The sequence below is a fragment of the Otolemur garnettii genome, unplaced genomic scaffold (assembly GCF_000181295.1).
Source record: "Otolemur garnettii isolate 467f Iridium unplaced genomic scaffold, OtoGar3 scaffold00208, whole genome shotgun sequence".
In the NCBI taxonomy this organism is placed as follows: domain Eukaryota; kingdom Metazoa; phylum Chordata; class Mammalia; order Primates; family Galagidae; genus Otolemur; species Otolemur garnettii.
Window position 1 is genome coordinate 236595 of NW_003852603.1, and position 15315 is coordinate 251909.

At 34.9% G+C, this 15315-nt stretch overlaps 1 protein-coding gene across 1 annotated transcript in view; it reads left to right on the forward strand.

The window, feature by feature from the left end:
• LOC100943722 (O-acetyl-ADP-ribose deacetylase MACROD2-like) overlaps positions 1-15315 on the forward strand; it is a 183554-nt gene that overhangs the window by 111949 nt on the left and 56290 nt on the right. The window contains exons 5-7 of the mRNA XM_012812408.1: positions 1109-1186; positions 13697-13771; positions 14013-14105. Coding sequence (XP_012667862.1) covers positions 1109-1186; positions 13697-13771; positions 14013-14105 — 246 coding nt within the window. The remainder of the gene's footprint in view (positions 1-1108; positions 1187-13696; positions 13772-14012; positions 14106-15315) is intronic.

Consider the following 15315-nt stretch of genomic DNA (forward strand, 5'->3'; position numbering starts at 1 on the left):
ACACATATACTAGGTATGCATATATATACACACATATACATAGACGTATATATGTGTACGTATATGTGTGTATATATATGTATGTATATATGTGTATATATACACACAGAGTCTCATTTTGTCACCCTCGGTAGAGTGCTATGGTGTCATAGCTCACAGCAACCTCAAACTCCTGCGCTTAAGGGATCCTATTGCCTCAGCCTCCCAAGTACTTGGGACTACAGGTGCCCACCACAACACCCAGCTATTTTTAGAGATGATATCTCACTCTTACTCAGACTGATCTCAAATTCCTGAGCTCAAGCAACCTATCTACCTCAGCCTCCCAGACTGCTGGGATTATAGGCATGAGCCACCATGCCCAGCCTAATAAATACTTTTTAAATGAATGAAAAACCTATTTTTTCTCTTCTTGCCAGTTCAGTCACAGGCTCTTTTTGATGTTTTTTTAAAGCACCTCCAGAGAAGTCTCAAACATTCAAGCAGAGGCTATTACATAGTCACAGAATCCTTTTAGCCATGTTATTTCCTATAAAGTATATCCTATAGCAAAAAAGATGAATGTATGCTGATTTCACATTTAAACGTGCTACACAAGGGAGGAAATGAACGGAACAGAAGGTCTGTATCCACCCCTTGCTGTTATTATTCTACTGGTAGGCGCCCAGAGGAAGACAAACTTTATTACTTCTGGATTTCAAGACTCTGTATCTGACTTTTTTAAGGGCTCAAGACTCCCTATGAGAACCACCGTAGTAATGAAAGCATTAAGAACCTTAAAATTAGATACTACTTTCATCATCATTTGCCTGCCTTTCATATCCTTTCCTAAATTCTAAGTCTTTCACTAATGCATAAAGCCAGCTTATATTTTCTTCTTTGTTGCAAAAATATCCCAACGACTTCTCTGCCTTTGTATTTTGTGCAGATATCCTACCCGGTACCATAAGAAATGCAAATTTATAAGGGAAGATATTTAAGTATTTTAATGGTTACTTTTTAAAAAATAATGAATTCTGTTTCTTCCACATATAAATCTTTGGTCAGCATTAAAAGCTGCTCTACTTCCTAGTTAAAAATATTGATGAAAGGTTTTGTTTGTTGCCAGATTCTGCAAAGGATGACAATGTCACAAAAGATGATGAAGTTACAGATCATTCTGCGTGTGACCAAGATCACCCCAGTGGTAAGTTAGGAGAGCCTCTATCAGCTTTCCCAAACTTCAGGGGAATAATACATTCAAGATTTTTTGTGAGTTTTTCTGGAAAATAGTAGAATTTTTATAATATTTTATTAGCATTAAATACCAGCAGATTGGCAGCTGCCCTCTTTAGATGGGCCTTTTGATCTCCACAATCCTTGTTACTTTTTTTGGTACCAGCCTGGCTCAGTTGATTGTGAATATTGCTACTTGCCTAACTTCTATAAGCATTGGGTTTGCAGCTATTGAAATGAATATATAATAACAAAAAGAACAAGTATTCTCTTTGGAGAATATGAAGAATAAATCTAGGAGATTAAATGTACATATGCTTAGAATACCAAGAAGAAGGAATAGAACAAACAGAAATAAGCAATCTTTAGGAAAATAATAGGAAAAAAGTTTTCCTAGTGCAAACAAATTCTCTAGCTCAAAGCATGAGAACACATGTTATGGTTATAAGCAAAGATAATGAGAACTCAAATAAGAACAGCTGCATGGACTGTAAGTAGTAAATAAAGTCAAAATCACCAGAATCTGATTAGCCTTAGCCACCTTCTTCTATAACCCTAAAGAATATAAGAAAATAGGGTAACATTTCCAGAGCTCTAAAAGATATAATTTCTGTATTTAGTGAAGTTATTATTCATGTATGAGGGCAAAAGTAACATCTCCTCAGGAATACAAAGATTAAGAAAGTATGCCCCCCAAGTATCCTTTATGAATAAACTAATAGAAGGCCTGAGGCAAAAATATATATATAAAAAGAGAGGCAAAATTCAAGACTGAGAAAGGCACAGTTGGAAGGAACTATTAGGGAAGAGACCAAGGGAATGTATAAAAATGTTAAAATAATAATTTTGACATAATTCAAAATTAAGGTCGAGTGTCAACATATCTCACCTAAATATCTGTTTTTGACTTTGAAATTTATAGTATTTCTTGTTTAAAAATCAAAAAGTAAAAAGTGGGACCAGTTTTCCAATGAAAATCTAAATAATTTAGGCCATTTCTCTCACTGAAAACAACTGGAGAAAATATTTACATTATACACACTACATATATTATTTGATTATGTTATATCATATATTAATATAATATGACATATTCTTAAATAGTATATGTGGGGAAAGAAAGAGAGAGTCTGTTTAAACCATCAGTGAGCTAGTAAGGTCCTGAAGAACTATCAAGCTAAGTTCTGGGGGAAGATGAATCTCCAATATGTGAGCACAAAATATGAAACTATTTTTACCTGGTAGCATATGCTGATTCTACAAAAGATATCTGGAGCCTCATTACTAAGAAAGGCAGGGGCCTCTGATAATCCCCCTACGTTTTGGATAGAAACCCCAAAAGTACATAGCCTAGTAGACAAAATGAACCAGCAACAGATCAGCCTTCTGAGACCCTGATGCCCAGCTTTGAATCATCTTAATCCCTGAATTAAATTAAGACAAGCCCAGATTGCTAGTTCCCCCAGGCATCAAAGAGAAACAAATACACAACATTTACTAGAAGCAAAAAGGAGTGCTTCAAAATATTTATATAAGTAATTTGGAAAATATAATCTCCAGCACACAAATATAAAAAGTAGCCAGGAAAAAAGGAGGAAACAACATAACATGAAAAACAAAACGAAGAAACAAATGAAGGAAGCCCAGAGAAGCTGAAAATATTAGAGTTATAAACACAAAACATAAAATTACTATGCTGAGTTTGTACAAGAGGATAAAGGTTGAAAATTTAGCTGAGAACTGGAAATTCAAAACAAAAACAAGTTTTTAAAGGAAAGAAAATGTCAAAGTAAAAGATGCTATACTGAAATCAAAATTTCAATGATAGATTTATGATTTAACAGCATATTGGACACAGGTAAAAGAGAATTTTTGAACTAGAAGAATATATTCAAAACAAAAATGAAAACAGAAGAGAATGAAAGGAAAAAGAAAATATAATGAAGATCTAATTACAAAGTCTGTCATAAAATAACTGGTCCCCGACAGGAAAGAGAAAGAGAGAACTGGGCAGAAGCAATGTTTGAAAAAACTCTGGTGAAAAATTTTCTGCAGTGATGAAAAACAGGAGGCCAAATGTTCCAAAATCCCTTTGAACTTCAAGCAGATTAAATAAAAATAAATCCACAACAAGGTTCATCACAGTAAAACTTTGCTAAAAGCCAAAAATAAATTGGACATCTAAAAACTAACCCACAAACACTTGGACTGATAACTAATTTCTCAATAGATATAATGGAAATAAAAAAATAGTACAACAAAATAGCTATAAATCAAGAATTCTAAACCAAGGAGGAAAATTATGTTTCAAAAATAACAGTTAATTAAGGAAATTTTGGAGCAACAACAACAAAAAGCACCACTAGAAAAAAGTTCATCGTCAGAGAATTCTGGTGCGTTCTGTAGGTAGAAAGATGTTGATTCAGGATAGAAGATCAACGATAAAGGAAGAAGTTAAGAACAAGGTAAGTGGTAATTATTGGATAAGTCTAAATGAATACTGCTGGTATAAATCAGTAACAATAATGTCCTGTGGGAGTTAAGTTACATATAATGCTAAAATATACCACCATAGTGGCATTTATTACAATGTGGTAAATTAAGTCAAAGTTCTGTAATGTTTTTCTGTTAACATGGAAAGTAAACATACCAATTAATGTCGAAATTTTAAAAGTCTCGGTGATCCCTTAGAATCAGGAAATGAGGTGAGTCCTATGCCTGCACCAGCTGACTGCAGTCAGAGAGTTTCTAGGCCTTGTTACAGAGAAGAAGAACCCAGGTAGAGTCCAATGAACTCTTCAAGATGAGAGAGACAGAGGTGAGAATCCTGGGAGGTCAAGGTGTCTAAAGTTTACAGCAGAAATTTCTGCAGAGGAGAGAGCTCCCCAGAAGGAATCCCTCAAGTCTTCAGCTAAGTATTGATGACTAGGTAAGAACACTAAAAGATCTGAGGGAATAATACTGGAGTTTGTACAAGGCTGAAATGAGTGCCTATATCCCTCCAGCCAGACCAGAGAACCTGAAAATTCAAACAAAACTCAAAAGGGTTTTGCCTCAGTAGTGAAGCAAAAAAAGACAGTAGGCCAAATGCCATTCTTGTCCTCCCCAGGATGGCTTAAAAGTGAGACTTGAGAGGATCCAAATAGTTCTGAGTAACTTAACTGCATCCCAGAATGAAGCTGGAGAATATTTATAGGAAGGTAAATATATCTCTCACTCAACCAAAATTTCCAGCCCTGTAAAGAAGTATTGGAAGATGGTTCTCCATACATCTTTCATGTCTCTTATATCTTGTGAGCAGAAGCACTGCTGGTACCCTTGAAAAGCATCGTGTCCCTCCAGATCAAAGAACAGACATACAGACATACTTATTACCCATTACATTATAAAAGATTCAGGCACTCTTGACATTCTCTAGACCTCAGGATTCCTCCCCTGTCACAGAAGCTGCTGAGTGTGCAAGAATCACCTCCGTCCACTTGATGTTGTCATATGTCAACTAGGGTTCAGGGAACAGGTACTCTGGTCATCACTGTTGTTCCCCATCTTGGACCCAGGAGTCTATGTCTTTTGTCAGCACCTATTTAACTGTGGCAAGCTAACTTCTTAATCTGCAAGTAAAGTAAAATTTCAGACCCTTCTCAATTCTTGACAAGAAGTGGGAAAGTATGGTCCATAGGAAAAGAAAAGTCGATTAATAGAAATCAATTTGGAAATGGCAAAAATGACATCATTAATATGAAAGTGCATGTCAAAATTTTTATAACTGTATTCTACATGTTCAAAAAGGTAGAATAAGAATTCACCCTGTTGATTTGAAAGTCTAGGTAGTGATTCCTATGACAGTCATGATGTTGATTGAACTTTAGTGACTGGGGAGGAGCAACTGCATGGGAGGGGGGCATGTGGGGCTTTCAGTCTGGATGGTAACTATAAAAATGTGTGGGTTTTTCATCTTTGGTTATGGTTATTTAATTCAGCTCTAAATTTTAGTATGGTTTCCTATATATACATTGCAAATATATATATTTTTTGAGATAAAATCTTATTTTGTTGCCCTCAGTAGAGTGCTATGATATCATAGCTCGCAGCAACCTCAAACTCTTGGGCTCAAGTGATCCTCTTGCCTCAGCCTCCCAAGTAGATGGAACTACAGGCACACACCCCAACACCCAGTGAATTTTAGAGACAGGGTCTTGCTCTTGCTCAGGCGGGTCTCAAACTCCAGAGCTCAGGCAATCCACCCACCTTGGCCTCCCAGTGCTAGGATTATAGGCATGAGCCTCTGATCCCAGCCTATACATTCTGCAATTTTATGAAATGGTTAAAATAGAAAGAGAAAAAGAGAAAGAGGCAGGAGGAGGAGGAGAAGGAGGAGGAGAAGAGGAAGGAAGGAAGGAAGGAAGGAAGGAAGGAAGGAAGGAAGGAAGGAAGGAAGGAAGGAAGGAAATTAAGAAAGGCAGTAAAGAGAGAAGAAGGCAAGGAACTATCAATCTTATAAACAAGATTATGGTAAAGCAGGAACAGTTGTACACAAGGCTGACTTCCATAAAGACAGTGCAAAAACTAATGTTATGGATCCCGGCAATGTAAGTGAGCCTTCAGAATGTCTTCAAAAAATTGTACGATAATCACAAAAAGAATTAGATCACTGTGGAATTAAAGGAAGATAACTTACTTTGTAAATTAAAAAAAAAGATTGTATCAAACATGAAAGTATATTCAGCAATGCAAGTAATAATTTTTTTAAAAACCTAATAGTGTAACAAACACAATGTATCAAATAAGATGACAGAAACACAAGCAAATAGTTATGACAATAAGTATAATTAAAAATGTGATTAGGACTATAGTCCTGCTATAGGAATAGACAGGCTGACCAATAAAACAGCAAGAAGAGTTTAGAATAGACCCAACCCACTAAGACTGAGTTAAATTCAATAAAAAGGTAAAGATTTAAAAACATAAAGTGAGATACATTTGGGAAGTGAACATTGAAAGAAAACATGGAAAACTACTTTAGAATCTCTCCAGCTAGAATTCTAGCAAAACGTCCCAAGCAAGAAAGAGTTGGTCATTCTACACTGATGAAAATTTAAATCTCTGATTAAATATAATAGTAATGGGTCTTGATGTGTCAGATGATGTAACAAGATACACTACAAATAAAAACCCATTGGAAATACAATTGGGAATTCACAGACACAATATTATCAGTCAGTGACAAAGAAAATGGACTAAAAATGACATGGAATGTTTGAAAAATGTGATTAGCAGTTTAGTCCTGCTGTAGGAATAGACAGGCTGATCAATGAAGCCAACCAAAGAGCCCCACCTCGATCTGAGGTTTCAGTACATACTCTTCTGGCTGACAGATGATTCAATAAATGATGTTAAGATAACTAGTTGGCCATTTGAAAAAATAAGCCGAATCTCAACCTCATTCTTTACACTAACATAAATTCTAGAAGGAGCAAAGATGAAATATAAAAATGAAACTATAAAAATACCAGAATAAAAGAACCAAAAGTTATTATTCACCACTAAAAGGAAATGAACTATCAAGCCATGGAAAGACATGTAGGAAACTTAACATGCATCTTACCAAGTGTAAAAAGCCAATCTGGAAAAGCTACAAACTGTATGATTACAATTATACATAGACGTTCTGGAAAGTGCAAAACCATGGAGACTTGAAAAGATCAGTGCTTGCCAAGGCTTGGGTTGGGTGGAGGGATAAATAGGAGAAACATAGGATTTATAGGGCAATGAAAATATTCTGTATGATACCTGAAGGGGGATACAGGGCTTTATACATTTGCCCAAACCCATAGAATGTACAGCACCAAGAGTGAACCCCAAAATAAGTTACAGACATTGATTGGGGTTACACGGGATATCCCTGTACCTTCTCTCAATTTTTCTGTGAATCAAAAACTGCTCCAAAAAATAATGTCTTTCTAAAAACAAAATGAGAGTTTTTAAAAAATTAGGTACTGCTTTTTGAATTATAAATACGCACTTGCAGACACACGATTGTGTGCATGATTCATGTATATGTCAACATATGTCACAAAAGAGGGAGATGACTGACTGTAATACATAAACTTATACATAATAAATAAAGGTTATAATCAAATCCTAAAGAAAAACTAGTGGCAAAAATATTCTCACATAAATGAGAAGAGCTCATTTTCTTATTTGAAAAAAAAGACTTCATAAATCAATAAGACAAAAAATAAATGACCCAAGAGAAAAATGGGCAAAGAGACTTGATTATAATTCACAAAAAGAAAAAGTGTAAACTTTGTAAATATGAAGAGATACCCTCTTTATTATTTAGAAAGATGCAAATAAAATAGGAGTGCAGTAACCTCTCTTTTAGAATATCAGGTAAGTTTAAGTAGAATTGAAAGTACATAAAATGAGTGAAAATCAGGTTTTCAAACATACTCTCAGTTACAGCGAGAGCCTGCAGGATGCAAACTTCTCATCAGCAATTTTGGCAAAACCAAATAAAAGGTAACAGGTTCATACTTCGATGAAAGAATTACACTTCAGGAATTTATCCTAAAGTAATACCCACTCAGAGTGTGGAGATTTTTATGCACTAAAATGTTTATTGGAATATTGTGTTTAATGGCAAAAAACATTTAAAAACATGGATCTTTTCAAAATAAGATTCCTAAAGAAATTGAAATGACAACATATAATGCTTATTAAAACATGGATCAAAAAAGCAGGAATCAAAGTATAATAAATATATTGTGATCTCAGAATATATTTATATATTTGTTCGTATATGTGTATGTGTATGTTCATATGTGTGTGCATACATATAACTTTATATGCACGTATGTTGATATATACATGTACATATATACACAAGAGAAAGATGGTAATTCGCAGTATTAAAAGTAGCCATGCCTTAGTTGTAAAATTACTCACAATTCTCAATACTTGTATGTGTCTTTCTGTATATCTATAAGGAAGCTGCATTTCTTTTGTAACTAAAAAAAATAATTTTAGAAATAATTTACATTAGAAAGTTTTATTGGCCCTCAGAGAAAACCAAGATGTCTAGAAGATAACCAAATGCACACTAATCTAGGCTTAACTCCTGCTCCTAATCTGGGATATTTTTATAAAAATAAATTTTTGAATATTAATGGCAATCAAGTTGCAAATTTAACAAAATATATAATATCTCTTATTGCTTTAAAACAAGCATCAAAGAAAGTAAGTCTTCATTCTGAGGAAAATCTGAGCATCTAATAATTTGCAAGCAATGAAACTGTGTGGTTGTTGCTATTGTTCAAAAATAATCTATTTAAAAGTGAGTTTAGGTTTATCCCCTAGAAATGCATAATTCCAGACTAACATCCCCAAACCAATTTTCATGCAAATTAAATAAAGCTAAAGCATTAGCTTGAGCCAAACTTATTACCAAGGGTCTAAGAAACAATCATGAGATCTCTTTCTAAAGAAAAGTGAATGGATTTGGGGATTATCTGTTTTAATGTTCCCCTCTCATCAGTATGGAAGGTTGAGTTTAGGTATGAAAAATATATATATAAACTGTGGGATTCTTTGTTTTCTTTTGTTTCCTCTGCTAGGAGGGGTTAGGGCAGAGGACAGTAGGTGGAATTCAACTACTCTGAATGGTAGAACCCATCATAAAGGTTCTCCACTCCCCCATCCCACCCCCCACCCCCATCCCCCCATCCCCCCCCACTCCCATGAGGCCAAGAAAGCAAGATGGGTTGGAAACTCCCGGAATTGTCATTAACACACAGCAGGCCTGGGTGCAGGGTGAGGAGCTCGTGGGCGCTCTCTCTCTCTCACATGTGCACACACCAAATCCCAGCCCATTTTAAAAGTTGGGCACCTCATTTCCTCCCTATTTTTTATTAACTTTAGGAAAATCGGAAAGAGAAAAATGTATGCATTTCTATTTCACGAAAAGATGGTCAAAATATGTAAAGCACACAGGTGAAATAGGTCAGGAGCAGAGACAGGTTAGAAGGCAAGGGAGAAAAATATTCCAAGAGATTTGAAATAGGTTTTTATCCTCAAAGTGCAGTGTCAAGAATTCCAAATCACTGACATTTTCTGGTATTCATCAACAGCCTTAGGTTGCCACCTCAAGCTGTCTCACGTTATCAGCAGTTCCTCTGTTGAACTGTGATCTCCTCATGGCTGACTGAATTCCTCTGAACATTTATCAAGTAGACACTGGCATCATGACACACACAGGAATACAGATTAGCTGCTCTTACTCTCTGGATGCTCTGCTCTTTCCTGTTACTATACACTGCTAGTCACAAATAATGAGTTGGAGGTTCCAGCAATCACCTGGCGTGACGATTAGGTGTGATGGTCAAGTTGGCATACACACAGTGCTATGAGGCTCACTCAATAAACAGTGAGGATTCCTTCTCAGTGTCATCCACCTAATGAACAAACATTGATGTTCCTGGAAACTTCATAAGAAGACTTAGGAACCCAGGGGCTTGATGAAATTGAAGCCCAAAGAGATTGTGACTTGCCCACCTAAAACATTCAGTTATCTTTATGTATAAGTAAAGTATCTTTACTCCAGGATTTTTTGCACAAATACAGGACATAGATTGCTTAGTAGCATAAGGCACTTACCTTGTTGTTAAAAGATCTGAGAGAAAGTGATAGTCCTCAATGACTGTTTACGGACTTTGGTTCATATATAATAGGGAACCAATTAGATAGACATCTATTGATTAGATAGACGCCCTATCAGTAGGTGATCGGAAGGGTAATATGAATAAAACAAAATTCCTTTCTTCTTAATGCTCATGATCTGGTAAGAGAGAGGAACACAAATGCAACTCTATTACAGTGTGAGGAGGATAATAAGGAGATGAACGGGCAAAAGAACTCAACAAGCAAAGATATGAAAATGATCAGTCCTGCCTAGTGAGTCAGAGAAAGCTACAAAAAAAAAAAAAAGGGAAATTAATGATCTAGCTGTGAAAGATGAAGAGATTTTACTTATGTAAGAAAGGAGAAAAGAGGGCATTTCAGCTCTTAGGAACACATACCAAGTAAGTGCAAAGGTAAGAAATAAAGTAATAGGTATAGAGAATGAGTATTAGGTTGGCGTAGAGAGCACAGGGAATGATATGTGATTTGGCTCAAAGACAAAAAAGGGGACATTTTTAAAAAGTCATTCAACAATTACATCCCTCAACTGTTTCTAGAGTTCAAGTAGAGACTGAGAAAAAAGTAATTGGATTTGATTTGAGATGCACACACACATTTTAGCCAGAATTTTTTCTTCTGTGATAGCACTAAGAGCATTTTTTCTATTTTGTAAATTGTTTTATAGTAGAGTGTCCATAAAGTTCTTGTGCAGTTTATATTTTAAATTGTACAGAAACTTCATGGATACCCTGTGGTAATTAAATTATAAATATGCAATTATTATAAAATACAAAATGCAGGTTAGAAAAATCAAAATCCTATAAATTAAAATATCACCTACCATTCAAAGATCATCAGTGTTAACATTTGAGACACAACCTTTCAATTCTTGTCCCTGCTAATGTAAATATAAGGACAGGTGTATTCTATATGCAGTTTAAAATATGAAATTGTATACTACTTTCTATAATATTTTTAAACCTCAAAATATGTTATTTCGTTGTTTCTATCATATAGATAAAATTTTGCTGCTTAGAATTCTTATAATCTTTGGATTAGAAGTTCTATTACTATTTTCTGTTCTGTGTATCTATCATCATCTCATGTTATATTTTTCTCACTACTTTTGCTTTCTCAGTAAACTTTCACTCAAGAGTTTGATATCTAAAACATTGACTTACTTATATACAGCATTTCTTCTTCTTTATGACATCCACTGGAGAATGTCATAGTGTTTCTAGGCCTGTGATATGATTTTTTTTATTATCTCAGTCAATTTCCTATTCATTCAATTTACCTTTTCATTTCTTTACCCATTAGTCTTATATTTCACTGCAAATCCAAACACACTTTCTATGTATTTTATTTTTCTGAACATGTTTTATAAAAGTATTTTTCCTTGGCATAATTATATTATTTTTTGTGTGTATTATTTTTTGTTACTGTTTTTTTTGTGTGTTATTTTTCAGCACTCTACCGAGGATGATAAAGTAAGACTCTATCTCTACCAAAAAAAAAAAAAAAAAATTGAACAATTGATACACAGAGCAACTGGAACTAACCTTATAGACAACAGGCATAAAACAACGAAAATAGAAAAGAGCATATACTTTATGTTATGTTTATATGAATTTGAAAAACAGACAAAACTATTACCAGTTGGAGGGTGTCAACAGGAAGAAGCCACTAGAACAAGAAATGTTCTTGATCTGGTTGGTGACTACACGGGAAGATAGTGTGGATGTAGGGTCATCAAGCTAGACCCTATTTGTAGGTTTTACTATATGCAAATAGATATTAATTTAAAAAACTAAAAATCAAAATAAAAGTATTTCCAGGCAAACAAAAAGAGGTATTTATAGTCAGATAGAGCTACTGGTGAATTTTGAAAAAAGAATGGGGATCACAATATGTACAAGGCTAATGTGATGATCAGAGATAATAGATGTAGAGTGTCTAAGCAAAGCCTGGCATTTTTATGGGCTCAATAGTTTGCAGATACACTGGCATCTCATAGGGTAGTGTATTTCAGATTTTAATCTATATACAAACTACACAGACATCTTGTTAAAATGCAGTTTCTGATTCTGTAGGTCTGGGGTGAGGCCTGAATTGCTACATTTTTGAAAAGCTCCCAGGTGATTCCAATGCTGTTTGTCCATGGCTATACTTTGAGAAGTGATGGGGAAGAATGGGGAAGAATGGGATTTATCAGCAGAAGAAAAGTATTGATCAAATCCATATTTTAAAAGACATTTCTGCTAGTTTTCTGCTAGCAATGCACAAAACAGATTATAGGAGAAGAAAATGAAGGATCTAAAAATCAGATGATATGTCCCTGAATGAGGAAATGTGATGATTATGAAAAGTAGGAAAAGAGAAATATTTTGCAGAATCATCAGGACTTGGCATTTCATTGAACTTTAGAAGAGATCAAACAAAGTCATCCAAAACAGCTGGAGGTTTCTAGCTTAAATTATCAGACAAATAAATAAGCCTTAGTTGTAATTATGTTATCAGATTCTTTTGATTAAAATGAGCTCAGAAGGAATGGATGTCATGCAAAATCTTTCCCCTCATCTAGGTCATACTAGCAGAAAATGAATTAAGGGGAAGTAATATACTGAGTGGTTTAAGAATACTATCAAAGAGGGGGATATAAAAAGATGGATTATATAAGTAAGCTTTGCTACAGTAACAAATAACCCCAAAAGTTTCAATGGCTTTCAACAACAAAGGCTTACTGTCTCCGCTGGGTCCTGCTTGGTCCTGTTCCACCAGTTTTAATTCTAATAGAAGCAGGAGAACTAGAGGAAAGATACAATGGATGTTAAAGCTCCTGCTAAGATGCAGTACACATCACATCTGTTCCAGTGCTATTTTCTAAGCCAAATCACATGAACAGGGCTGGTGTCAATGAGGTGAGAATATACACTTATCCCACAGGGGCCACTGCAGGTCACAGACAAACATAACCCTTTTACAGGAAGCAAAGGCAAGTGGATCAGTGATGCTGTTCCCCACAGGCAGGTACTCAGGCAAAGAGCCCACCCTCCTCTATGACCCCTTAGTGCCTATAACCAACTATAGCTCTGGAATTTATTTTTAGTTCAACAGTTAAACATCTTCAACACAAAATCTGTTCATAGCATGAAGGAAAATGGAAAGATTTCAATTTCCTCTCTCAGTAAGCACTTAAATGTTTTTAACTCTACAGGGCAGAGTAGGAGGAGAAGCCAAGGAAGGTAGTAGGAAAACCATCACTAGATAATCAGCCTCAGAGTAATCAGGGGTTGGCTGAATTCTCTCCTGACCATTGCTACATTTAGCACATGCCTGGAGAGAGTGGTTGGGCTACTATGCCACCCAACTCCCATGTGTTCACATTACTCAAGTTTTAGATGTTCTGGAAAAATGAAAAACAAGTAGTATTTTAATTTTCTAGGTATTGTCAACAAGGGAAAAATTTAGAGGTACTCAACCCAGATAGCCCAGAAATTATATTATTTTAAAATTTCAAAACTTCCAAGTTGTGTCCTGTATCCATGTCCAGAGCATTGATAAGCAGAGTACTAATATGCTATTCAGAAAAAGGGATTTTTATCTAAATTATCTGGATATTATGTAATAATTGATATAAATCTAATGATATGAAAAAATGCTTTGTCCCTTAAAACTGTCCTTTATCCCTCCAAGAGTGGATAGAGCATGGTTTCTAAAAGTTTTACTTTTTCAAACCAGGGATAAAGCTATGGTGATGCATATCACATTTCTTTTATTTTTCAATCACTGTTTTTAACAGGACAAGAGAATGATTCAATGAAGAATGAAATGAAAATTGAAACCGAGTCCCAGAGCTCATATATGGAAACAGAAGGTACTGAAACCAGAATATATTGTTATCAGAGAATGAGATGAAACTGTGAACCATCAATTCTATATATACTTGTGCGTGTGTGTTTTGGGCAATGATTACTGGAGGATAGCAATTTGTGTGCCTGTTGAAACCTAGAGGGAAAAAAAAAGAACTTTAACTTTCTGGGCTATAGTCACTGTGTTCTTTCTTTATTATTCCAACTAAGATATCCTTAAGTATCCTTCTGTCTCATTCTATTTAGAACTTTCATCAGACCATGAAGATGCTGCAATTGTGGATCAGCCAGAAGTGATTCCACTAACAGATGACCAAGAAGAAGAAGAAGATGAGAAAGGTAGGACTCTAGCACTCTGGAGGCCAAGCAGGTGGATTGCTTGAGCTCAGGAGTTCAAGAGCAGTCTGAACAAGAGTGAGACCCCATCTCTAAAAAATAGTCTGGCATTGTGGTGAGCATCTATAGTCCTAGCTACTTGAGAGGCTGAGGCAAGAGGTTCACTTGAGCCTAAGAGTTTGAGGTTGCTGAGAGTTATGAATGCCATGGCACTCTAGCCAGGGCAACAAAGTGAGACTGTTTCCAAAAAAAGAAAAAAAAAAGCAAAGAAAAGAAAAAATTAGGACTGCTCTTAAATTAACCCATCAAGAATAGAGAATTTCTTTGGATTCCCACCTAGAATTCAATTATCAAAGTTATCCTCATGACTGTCCTCATGCAATTGTCACGCAAAATAAGTGGAACTTCTTTAACCCTTACTTTGCTTTTAAAGTATCATAAAATCTAGAAGTAGCAAAGGGAGATACTTGGAATACTTTAGTTTTACTTCCAATACCTGTTTCATGAAGATACTTTTGTTCTTCATTGATATTCAGTTTAAATTTTAAAAATTACAGCATTGAGAAAGTCTATAAGAAATAGAAATTACGGATTAGAGGGATAAATGTCATAGAAAATCTAAAATGGCTTTAAAACAAATAGATGGACTCTTTTGTATTGGTTCTTTTCTATCTTCCTTCATATGGTGGTAATTAAAGGAGCAATTTATGTACATTATATGAACCTTTTAGATTGTAAGCATCATCTGCTAATATTACAATATAATAATATTGAAAACTATTTAAAAAAATAAGTGAGCATTATAATGATTTCTGAAGACACAGGAAGAATGAACACTTCATAAATATTAAAGCAACATTGGGGTCAAGAAGCCAATATATTGGAATGAATATACAAAATTTTTTTAAATCTTATTTTAAAAACTACGATCAAAAAATGTTATGTTGGGGGCAGTGCCTATGGCTCAAGGAGTAGTGTGGTGGGTTCAAACCTGGCCCTGGCCAAAAACTGCAAAAAGAAAAAAAAAAAGAAAGAAAAAAAATGTAATGTTAATTGAAGAACTTAAAGATTCCAATGTTTGAATATAAAGCAATCTCTTGAAAAAAGTTTATAAAATAATTTGTTACAGTATGATTTATACAGCTCTTAAATAAATATGTATTTACAAAAGTTTCAGGGTAATAGCTTGGCAGGCTGTGTTTATAGAGCACAG